This window comes from Dasypus novemcinctus, chromosome 25 (assembly GCF_030445035.2).
Source record: "Dasypus novemcinctus isolate mDasNov1 chromosome 25, mDasNov1.1.hap2, whole genome shotgun sequence".
NCBI lineage: Eukaryota > Metazoa > Chordata > Mammalia > Cingulata > Dasypodidae > Dasypus > Dasypus novemcinctus.
The window spans coordinates 16331607-16343770 of record NC_080697.1 but is presented as its reverse complement, the minus strand read 5'-3'; the positions used below and the strand labels follow the sequence as shown (position 1 = coordinate 16343770).

At 37.3% G+C, this 12164-nt stretch overlaps 1 protein-coding gene across 2 annotated transcripts in view; it reads left to right on the top strand.

Moving 5' to 3' along the window:
• ASXL2 (ASXL transcriptional regulator 2) overlaps nucleotides 1–12164 on the top strand; it is a 185251-nt gene that overhangs the window by 90518 nt on the left and 82569 nt on the right. The window contains exons 3-4 of one of the 2 annotated variants that reach the window (XM_058287729.2): nucleotides 6363–6471; nucleotides 10630–10780. In XM_058287729.2, coding sequence (XP_058143712.1) covers nucleotides 6363–6471; nucleotides 10630–10780 — 260 coding nt within the window. Of the gene's footprint in view, nucleotides 1–6362; nucleotides 6472–10629; nucleotides 10781–12164 lie in introns of those variants that run through there. The other variant, XM_058287730.2, reaches the window with a different exon arrangement.

Sequence of the window (12164 nt, the reverse complement as noted above, 5' to 3'; positions counted from 1 at the left end):
TGAATTGGTTTTTTGTTTGTTTGCTTGCTGTTTGCTTCCTTGTCTTTAGGAGGCATCAGAAACTGAACCCAGGACTTCCTGTGTGGGAAGCAGCTGCTCAATGGTTCGAGCCACATCTGCTCCTGATATTAGTATTTTTTAAGTAAAAAGCAGATGCTCTATCAGGTGAGCCACGTCTGCTTCCCACATTAAATACTTTTTGACAACAGAATTATGTTATGCTGTTTTGAAGCAAATGACAGTTAATTTCAGATTTATCACCTTTAATTAAAGAAATGAAGAAAATTGCTATACTTCTGTTTCTTCATCAGTAGCAGGGAGATTAATTCCTAAAAATAATCTCTGAAATATAGGGAAAAGAAATATTCTGAAGGTGTGTGTTCATTTTTTAAGTAAAAGTTGAAAAGAAAACATTTACGTTTCTCTTATATATGTTACCATGATTGCAGTTGTTTACCTTTTTTTTCCTCCGCTATAGAATTACTTGGTACATTTCTTTGTTTCCTGAATTTCATCATCAAATAGATTTTGGGTGGGGATGATAAAGTTCCCTGAGTTCTTATGGACTTAAGAATGTCTTTCTGTTACCTCTATGTTTGAATGACATCTTGACTGGATATAAAATTTTTTGTTTCATACTTTAAGAACTTTAGCTAGTGTTCTATGACATTGAGTATTGTATTGCTATGAAGGAAAGAAACAGTTGTTTATTGCCCTTATACAGGGCTTGCTTTGTTAGTTTTTACTGCATTACAATCTCAAAATTGCAGTGGCTTGTACCAACAAATACTTCTTTTCCTTTTTCATGTCTTAAGGTTTGCCTGCAGGTTGACTGTTGTTGGCTAGGCTTGCTTTAGGCTGTGGGTTGTTTCATTCTCCTGGCAGTAACAGGAATACACCAAAGCAATGCAAGCATACTTACTGACTCTGCTTCTGTCATTGACCAAAGCAAATCTTGTGGCCCAGCCCAGTATCAGTGGGGCAGGGAAAGATATTTCTGTCATTCTAATATATTGTACAGTCACATGGTAGAGTGAAGGATGGATTGAAAAACAGGAATTCAGTCTACCACTCTTGCTTTTCCTGCCTGGATGCCAGTTTGATTTTTTTCTTAATCCTTGAAGTTCGAGATTAAGAAACAGATTAAGATCAATGTTTCTGAGTATCTGAGTACTTCGGTCCATCTGTACAGGTTTGGGTAGCACCTTACCTCTCCCATACATTATAATTTAATATACGTTTTTTGATTCATAAAGATATTTCCTCCTTAACTGAGGAAAGTTGTTTACTTTTTAATACTCTTATTTACCTTTCTTCTGTTTCCCTTTCATATTACTGTAATTTGGAATGCTTTTACTGAGGTGTTTATGTCAGTTAAGATGTTTTCAGTTGTAAATAATGGGAAACACAATGTAAACTGGCTTAAACATGAAAGAAGTTTATCATCTAATATAAGTGGAAAAACCAGGCAAAACTTGATGGAGGTGCTCTGATAGTATGGTCAGTATCTCAGAGCTCTGCTCTGTTCCATTTATAGCACATCCATGTATCCTGTTAAAAAGAAGAATGCTTGCATTTCCTGAGCTGTATGCTTTTGGGTTCAGGTGTAGAGGGGAAGAAAGAACCTGCTTCCAAGAGAGCTTAAATGAAACCACTTATCTTTGAATCTGGCTGATCGACAGTGGAGTTAGGTGTTAAACTAAAACTTTTAAATTACAATAAGTATCATAGTTATGAGAACTGTGTATTTAGAAGTAAAGGATTCAACAAAATATAGATAGGGGTGGCTTCCTTAAGCAAAGACATTGAGGCTGAACTCTGAAGGGTTAATTGGAACTTGCTAGGAGAAAAGGAGGTAAGGGTAATCGTTGCAAGCAGCAGCATTCACTTTACTTTTAGGTCAAGAAGTCAAGAATTATAACTTACAAAATGGTAAGAAGGCTGAGGGAGAACAGTCAAGGGTCAGATCATATAGGTTAAGGGCTTTATAGGTCACGTTGAAAATTTTAGACTATCGAAGATTATTATGATACAGATGAATTTTAAGCTGGGGTGGGGGGTGGCATGATCATATTTGTTTTTAAAAGGTACTCTGGGGGAAATGGATGTGGCTAGACCAATTGGGCTCCTGTCTACCATATAGGAGGTTCCAGGGTTTGATGCCCAGGGATTCCTGGTGAGGGCAGGCTGGTCCATGTGGCGAGCTGGCCCACATGGAGTGCCACCCTGTGTGGGAATGCTGCCTCTCATGGGAAAGCTGCCCTGTGCAGAAGTGCTGGCTGATGCAGAGAGCTGGCACAGCAAGATGACACAAGAGACACAGAGGAGAGACAGTAAGAAGATGTAGGAGAACAGGGGCACTGAGGTGGCGCAAGAGAGTAATTGCCTTTCTCCCACTCTGGAAGGTCCCAGGATCAGTTCCTGGAGCCACATAATGAAAATATAAGCAGACACAGTAGAACACACAGCGAATGGACACAGAGAGCAGACATCCTGGGGAATGAGGGGGGAGGGAAGAAATAAATAAAATAAATCTTTTTTAAAAATTAAAAAAAGCTTACTCTGACTTCACAGAAATAGATGGGGATGAGGGTGAAATTACTGTTATTTGAGATAGGGGACACTGGAACACCAGTTGGACTGGGGATTGGGGTTCAGGAAAAGGTTATTTAAAATACATTTACTGGGAAGTGGACTTGGCCCAGGGCATCCGTCTACCACATGGGCGGTCCGCAGTTCAAACCCGGGGCCTCCTTGACCCGTGTGGAGCTGGCCCACGCGCAGTGCTGATGCACGCAAGAGTGCCGTGCCATGCAGGGGTGTCCCCGCGTAGGGGAGCCCCACGTGCAAGGAGTGCTCCCTGTAAGGAGAGCTGCCCAGTGGGAAAGAAAGTGCAGCCTGCCCAGGAATGGCGCTGCACACACGGAGAGCTGACACAATAAGATGATGCAACAAAAAGAAACACAGATTCCCGTGCCACTGACAACAACGGAAGCAGACAAAGAAGAACATGCAGCAAATAGACACGGAGAACAGACAACTAGGGTGGGGGGGAAGGGGAGAGGAAAAAAAATACATTTACTGAGTCTGTGACACATCCTTTATATATATTATCTGTAACTGGCACAGTCATCTTATAACCTAGGTGGTATTACTTGAATTTTACAGATGAGAAAAGTAAGATTCAGGCTATTTAAAATGACTCCCCTTTGACCATGCTGAGTTCTGATTTCAGAGGGGTGTGAAGTACCTAAATCTGGCTCTTTTTGCCACACAGTGATGTCTCCTTTCAGAGTTAATGTATTTTCTTTATCTGAGTAGTAATAGCCCTCACTCCTCTCAACCCTACTAGTTACTACTAAGGAACCACATTTACTGCAAAGAGAACTAAATTAGGTCATTGGCAATATGACTAAAGTCATTTCCATTCTTTGGGCCTTATCGTAAGAAATATCTTAGCATGTTTCCTTACACAAGGTCGATTCAGCAAAAATTATAGTGTTGCACTTGTTCCTTTCCTTAAAAGAATCTCACCTCTTCAACTCTGATCTTCTGAGCATGGACAAGAAAAATTGGAAGCTGTCCTGTCTGATGATAGTTGTGTAATATTTTTAGTTGTTCTTGTATGATCTTTGCTTCTTCAGTTGTTAGTACTTAGGCTTATATTGTCTTTACTTGACTTTACGTTAGCAGTGATCTCCTCGGGACTAGGCTTTCACCTCTGTAAAGATGAGGCTTTATTTCTTCAACTCATTCAGTTACTTTAATTTAATTGTATAGTTCTAGAGTTATTCTGAAGATATATTCCTGTCAGGATTCTGAAGTAGCTGTTGAGTTTTTATATTTTCCTGAAAAAATTAAATCTAAATTAAAGAAAAAAATGCTATTTCCTTCAAAGGAAAATTATATCCAGATCCTTGTAGAAAATGTAATGGCAATATGAGTATCTTTTCATCAGATGTGCCAGTTACTCTTGTTTTACAGGTTTCATTTTAAAGGCTGCTTTTGTTTTGTTTTGTTCTGTTCTGGTCCTAAGAACTGAGCCTCAGACCAGATTACTTGTTCCTTCCTTCCTGACTTAAAGCGCTGCTGGACACAGGTCCAGAATCTTATCTACAAGTCCCAAATCCCAAACTTAGTGTGAATATTCATATATTTTGCTCCGTTTGTTTACTGGATGCTATTCCTAATTCTCCTGGGTGGGATGTTACCCAATATATAGCATATAATTTTACCTTTTTAAAATTCAAAAAATTCCTGTCTGAAACATATTTGGCCTTATGTGATTTGGATCAGCAATTGTGGACCTTTACCTATGTTAATAGCACTGATCACAGTGGCTGTGGCTTTTTCCTTGTCTGTCTTCCTTATTAGTTTCTGAGCTAAGATAGCTTTCCTCTATGGATCCACAGACCTGAGTTTATTGCCCTAAATAGAGTAGGTACTTTTTTTTTTTTTTAATTTAATTCTCTCCTCTTCCCTCCCCCCGCCCCAATTTGTCTGCTCTTTCTGTCCATTTGCTGTGTGTTCTTCTGTGTCTGCTTGTATTCTTGTCAGCAGCACCCGGAATCTCTGTCTCATTTTGTTGCATCATCTTGCTGCGCCAGCTCTCCGTGTGTGTGGCGCCATTCCTGGGCAGCTGTCCTTACAGAGCGCACTCCTTGCACGTAGGGAACACCCCTGCGTGACAGGACACTCCTTGCGTGCATCAGCACTGTGCGTGGGCCAGCTCATCACATGGGTCAGGAGGCTCTGGGTTTGAACCTTGGACCCCCGTGTGGTAGGTGGTCGCCCTATCCATTGGGCCAAATCCCCTTCCCGGTACTTTATGTTTAAATTCAATACCATTAATTGGGGCAAACTTTTCACCAGGTGGGTTATTGAACTGCAGGTTAAAAAAATTTTTTCATGTGGTTATGTGTTCTTTTTTTAAGCAGTCTCTTCTCCATTTTTCTTGTTGTCGGAATCTTGGTGTTACTATGTACTGTGGGTATATGATCTTGAATAGCTTATTTTAACATCTATCAGCATTAGATTCTTCATTTGTAAAATGGTGTAATAATTTTGCCTGCCTCATTGCGTTGTTGTTATGGCTTAAACAGAATTCCTCCTGGAACACAGCACTCCTTTAATTGTTAATGTAGCTGTTGTTGATTCATATCCTGCTGGTCAACTTTTCCCTTAATGGACATTGAGATCTTTGTCAGTGGTTTGACAGTTAAAACAGTATTGGAGTAAATCCTTATACATATGTCCCTAAGGCCTGTCGCTTTATTTTTGTAGGATAGATTCAAGTGGTATTGTTGAGTTAGTGGTCCCAAATATTTTCAACTTTAATGGATACTTACATTTTACTTTCTTAAGGCAGAATTGAGAATTGAGTTTCCAGTCCCACCAACAGTCTGTAAGAGTGCCTATTTGCCCATAACCTTACTAGCAGTGGAGTTTATGAATCCACAGTTTGACGTTTTATACTGAGCTCTTTAATACATGTTTCCTCCATTTGGTACATGTTAAAAAGCATCCATTAGTTTATAATTCTCCTTCCTCTTCCTTAATATGTGAATAATTACTTTCAGTAAAATACCAGATTAGGCTCAATAGGGAAACATTAGTGCCATCCCCTTAATACAGGAACAAACCAAGACTGCTTATTATAATTTATATTTCTATTGATTTGGTAGGTAGGTAAAAACATGAAAATGAAATCTGTTTACAATTGAAAAGGAAAATACCTTTATATATATTTTATAGATAATTGTTACATACCTAAACATATCAGAAAATACAGTAATTGCATATCAGAATTAATAAATATTTTACCAAGTTTGTACATACAAGATAAATATTCAGAATACTACTTAATGTCTTTTTTAGTACTCTTCTGTTAGGTTTAAATACAAGAGACTATGGAAATGTGTTAGTTTCAAAACTCAGATTCACTCTGATGCAGCAGATGCAGGGAGGTTAATTTTTATTTTCTTGAATCTGTGTGTGTGTGAGAGGGGAGGGTTCCTACCCAATTTAATTCTGGACATTTAAAGCTTGTGCTAAATGAGATTTAATCTTTACAAAATATATTTGTGGTAATCATGAGATAACTTTTTCTTAATTTAAATGTTAGATACTGGGTAAGGATTAAGAAAATTAAATTATTTTTTCTTTAGGTAGTTGGAAATGATTTTACATTCATTTTCTTCATGGCTGCCTCCCTCTAGATTGATTTTTGTTTTTAATTGTTTATATAGAGTGTTTTAAGTGAACGAGTGTTGACCAGTTAATTTTAAGTCAGTGTTAAACGGGATGTTCTGAGACAGAAACTAATCTTTGTGTGGTTTTTTGTTATTTTGTTTTGTTTGCAGTGGGACTTCTCCTCTTGCGTGCCTGAATGCAATGCTACACACAAATTCCCGAGGTGAAGAGGGTATCTTCTACAAGGTTCCAGGTAGAATGGGAGTATATACATTGAAGGTAAATATTTTTGTTAGGGAATCATTTGAAAAGAAAAAAAAAAAAACAGGAAATAATTATATATAAACAAGATTTGAGTCATAGAGACAGACTTCTGTTCTTAAATAGCTTCAGGAAGAGGTAATATTTTCAATCTCATGCCAAGTATTTTCTTACTAATCTGTAACTGTCGGTAGGCAGATCAGATAAGTTTGTATTTTAATTCTTTATCATAATATCTTAAAGATGAAATGAAAATTACTTTCCTAGTGACTTTTTAAAGAGCCTCACAACATTTAAATAATTATCAAATGTTTATGTGGAGCCTACTACCTAGATTCTTTACCTTACTTTCTCATTTAATTCTCCTGGACAATTCAGAGTTGTGGTTATATCCCCTTTTTTATGATGGAGAAGAGCCAAAGTTCAGAAGATTGAATTTTCTTGTACATTGTTGGCCAGAAAGTATTAGAATTGGAATAAGAACCCAGATTGAATTCACAAGCACATATTCTTTCCATCATAACAAGCTTGCTAATTTCTATTTCCAGCACTGGGAAGAAATGGTTACTTACTAGTATCCTTCCACTAGTTAAATTTGACAGGAGACCCAACTCAAATGAGTTTGAGTCAAACAGACAATTGATTAGCACATGTAACAGAAAAAATCCAGGGTAACCCAGGCTGGATCCAGGAGTTCAAATGATGTCATCAAGGCTTGCCCACTGCTTTTTTTTGAGGTTGTTGTTTCTGCTTTCTTTTGGCTTTCATTCTCAGGTAGGTTCCTCTTCATTGTACATAACTCAATCACCATACCCATTCAGTATACTAAGTCTGGAAAGAAGAATCACAGAAACTAAAGCAAAAATCCCTCAGTTAATTTTGATATGAATTAATTGGCTTAAGTGTGTATACCTGAGTGATTGCTGTTACCAAATGTATTGAGTCTTTTGACTGGCTAGTCTTAGGTTCATCATCACCCTTGACTTGAGGTTGAATTTAAGTCTGCTCAAGCCACGTGACCTGAAGAGAGGAGTTGTTCCCCAAAGGGTATTTAAGGGCTTATCAGCAGGAGAATGGGTGCTTGGCAGGCAGTGGCAACGCCCATGTATTTGGGATTTGGTTTTCTCTTACCTTTTTAGCTTTTGTTGTTGTTGTTGTTGTTGTGAGTCATTTTTAATGATTAAAGAGCATCCTCAAAATATTACTACTAACCAAAGTGTCTTACATTTGGTGTATTTTTCCCCAACCCACCCTATTTTTATTTTAATTATTATTATATCATTCACACATGAACATGCATAATAAGTGTACAATAAAAGCTGTGAACTTACAAAGCAAACATGCATAATATCATACAGGGGTTCCATACATCAACCCACCACCACCAACTTGCCTTTTTAGCTTTTGACATAGTTGTCTTTATACTCAGTGATTGTGTATAGCCCATTAATATTAAAAAGATCTCACCTATCCATAATATCTCCTTTTTGTACTTTGTTGAATTTCCTGATATTACTGGGTGCCTCTACCACGTGAGGAGAAGACCTCAAATCTTAGATTTTAGTTGTTCTAGTCCTTCCATAGTGTTAATAACATTTATTAAATGCCTACTTAATGCTAGATAACTGTGACCCCTGGTTTCTTGAAGCTCACATTTATAGTTACTGAAATGATTGCATACTGACAAAAAATTACCGTGATATAAACCAGTGTGAAGGTATAGAGAAATAAAGAATTAATTTTGATTAAAGAGATCTAGAAAGATTTTTTTTCCCAATTATAGTGTGTGATCTGGACTGTGATCCATAAGTAATGGGAGGAAGTATCTTCCAGGACAAGAAAATAGCCTAGGCAAAGGCATGGGTTGAAGTTTCCAGAATGAACTTAACATCGACTAAATTAGAGTGGTTCCACAGTAATCTGTATGTGGGTTAGTGTGGTAAGGAGTCAGGGATATGGTAAACATTAGATAGAGATCAAACTTTGGGGGCCTTTGAAAACCCGATTGAGCAGTTTTAGAGAGAGAAGAATTCGTGACTCATGTGTGTTGAGGCAGTGGAGAAATTTTTCAGGAGGATAGCATGATCAAAATCCGTGTTTAGGCAGGTCATTCAAGTAGGATAGATTTATGGGTGAAGCAAGGAAATTCATAAAAAGGTGGTTAGGGTGGTTTGAAAGAGATAGTCAGAGCCTGAACTAAAGGAGTCGTAAAACAGATATATGAAGGGGACATTGGAGAAATAAAATATATAGTGTTTGGAATGTGTAAAAGATGGATTGAAATGATTGTAATAATATTTTGGGCAGGAGCACATGACCCTGGAGGGTCACAAGGTTAAGAAAAGATTATATTTGCGTTTAAGATGCGTGTTGAACTACAGTTTAAAATGTTTGACAGGTAACTAGTATTCTAAAAAAAACTGCTCTGCATTTTGAAGCTAAGAGTAGAAAAATATGGGGTGTGTATTTTAAGAAAGAGTATAATGTAATATCAGAAAGAGATAGGACTAGAATATAAAGCTAAATGTTGGAAAAAATGTGTTACTAGATCAAAGGTACAGTCTTGGCTCTGTCATCATGGGTACCAGTTGTACGTAGAAACGTCTTGTTTTTTCTTTCAAAATTATTTTTCATCTGATTAAATAAATAAATTGTGGCAAAACTTTAAAATATTAGGAAAAAAAAGAAGCATCCATGGTTTTATAACTTAGAAATAACATTTACTAAGGCATTTGTTTTTAACACTTTATTTATGCTCTGTAAATAAACAATAGCTAATCTTTATTTAGCTCTTTATGCCAACACTTCTGAGCATTTTACATTCTTAAAAAAGATTTATTTTAAAGAAACTTTAGATTACACAAATATTACATAAAAATTTAGGGGATTCCCATATTCCTCACTCCCATCCCCTCCCACACTTTCCCAACATTCTTCATTAGTGTGGGATATTTGTTACAATTGGTGAACCCTTACTGAAGCATTGCCACTAGCCATGAATTATAGTTTACACTCTGTGCCCTGTAATTTTGTAAGTTATGACAAAATATGTAATGGCCTGTATTCGTCATTGCAACTTCATGCAGGACAATTCCAGTGTCCCAAAAATGCCCCATATTACACCTATTTTGCCCTGTTCTTCCCCTCAAAACCTCCGGTGACCACTGCCTCCATATCAATGGTAAAAGTTCTTCCATTGCTAGAATAACAGTAAGCCTTTAGTAGAATAATAGTAAGTCTACTTTAGTCATTTCTTGATTCCCCAATCTTTAGAATTTAGGGATGGTGATGACCACTCTGCCTCTAATTGAGAGGGAGCTTAGATCCCATCATGCAGATGGATGGAACTATCTTGCTTACAGTTGCAGGGTCTCTGTGTGCCATGGGATGGGCTTTCAGAATCACCTTTTGAAGTAGGTACCATCTTTTTATTGACAGGGAAACTGAGGGCATGATATATTGAGTTTTACCAAGGATGCACAATTAAGAAAAGATAAAGCCAGAGAGTTTAAACTCGGAAAGTCTGTTTCCTAGTCCTTGATCTTACAAACTACCCTGTTATATCTCTCACATACGGTGTTGACAAAAGTATCCTTTCTGATGAGCATTCTCACTATCAAAAGGCAGAAACTAGAGATTCACATGATTTTTTTTAATGGTTCCTTTTCTACTTGACTCTTGTTATTTATTAACCAATATTCAGGAACCAGTTAAATTCAAATAATATGCTGCCTCTCACTATCCAGACTCAAAACGAATTCATAATATATAATGATACTTATATATACACAAATAAACAAATACACACATATATATACATATTATACATGGATGTATATACATTTTACAAAATTCTTTGCTTTTTATCCTGAACATTTTATCATTTACCTGAACTTTTATCTACTCAGTTTTTGTCCACTTTAAATGTGTGTATTTGTGCCTGCCTGTGGATGTCATGTATCATTTTGATCTGTGGCTAATTAGAGGGCAACATTGGCTAATTAGACCCAAAGAAAGAGAGAGAGCAGAAATTCAGAGGCTATTATTGGTTCTCGCACTGAATTCTATAATAAATTCTGTAATATTAAAAGTTAGCACAGTTAAGTTGCAGCGATACATAATTCCTGTTTGCTGAAATAATAATGATTAATCCTAATTGGATGCCTACATTTTCAGAAAGATGTGCCGGATGGGGTGAAAGAGCTATCAGAAGGTTCAGAAGAAAGCAGTGATGGTCAGTCAGATTCCCAGAGTTCTGAGAACAGCAGCAGCAGCAGTGATGGTGGCAGCAACAAGGAGGGAAAAAAGAGCAGGTTCAAAAGGAAAGGTAAATCCACCTGATCCCTCTAATAAAGTACTGAACGCTGTGGGACTAATGCCCTCATTAGTAGTTGCTTGTTTCCCAGACCTCAGGTCAGTCAGTTTCTTTCATTTGCCTTCTAGATCTTGTAGATCAGCCCTGTCCAATAGAATCTCTTATGATAATGGAAATGCTCTATTTCTATGTTGTTCAATAGCCACTAGCCACATTTGTCTATTGAGTACTTGAAATATGATTAGAGTGACTAAGGAACTAAATCTTTATTTTATTTTAACTTGAATGTAAGTAGCCATATGTGACTCAAGGCTACCACATTGGACAGCACAGCTTCAGATTTTACCTGGGTTTATTCTCTCACTGCCATCCATAGCTTTTTTTGAAATGTTTTCATTTTATCTGCCTTTCTATTCCTCTCTTCTAAAATTTGAGGACTTCTTACTAGGAAAAGAATGCTTTCCATTTCTGCTAGCAAAGGCTAAATTTTATCTTTGGTTCCTGGCTTTTATCCCCCGCTTGGTGTTTGCCTCGTAGTTCACCCCCAAAAACCTTTCTTCAGAGAATAATGCCTTTTTTGCTGCAGCTTCCCTCGGAAGCTTCACAGTTAAAGATATATTTTATTATTTATTTCTGCTAATCGGTTGTTTCTTGTTAGTTTTCTTGCTCTTTGACCCCATTATTTATAAATAACACCAGACATAGCAGGCAAGTTTTGAACCAATTTGTGATGATTCCTTCACAAGGACTGACTAGTGATATCCCAGAGCAAAATAGACATCCAAGATTTTCTTTAGCTTTGATCTCATCTCAGATTTTAGTTATCGGTTAACTGTCTTTGGACCTAGGAGCTAGATTAATTTTGGCTGGAATTCTTGACTCATTAATTTTAAGTGCCTATAGAACTATTACCCATCCCTCTGTTTATGTGTGTGCTATTTCTGCAGAGATTTACATAATTCGTGGCATTCCCTTTGTTCTCTGGCATAACTACTGCAGGTGCAATTTGGGCAAACTTCAAACCAGAGGATTTTAGTTTTAAGGTCACAGCCAGTTGGAGTGCAACTCAGACCTCAAATCTTAGGGACAAATGGAATGAAGGCAAGACAAAGCTGGGACCTCTGACCAATAATCTTCATGTAGATTTTTAAAGTAATCCCTGTCAGTAGTGGAAGGAAGGGGTGGTCCAGTGCCTTGAATTCTTCAGTTTCTACTCAGAACTTATTTTTGGAAGGGTGGAGCCAAAAGTGAGAAAGGCTCTGCTTCTCCCCATTTTAAAGTGTTATTTTTTTTTTTTTTAAAGATTTACTTTTTTTATTTCTCCCCCCCCCCCCCCAAAGTGTTCTTTTTAAGTTTGCAAATTGTTGTCCTAAGATTAGGAACCAAGAAATGTCAT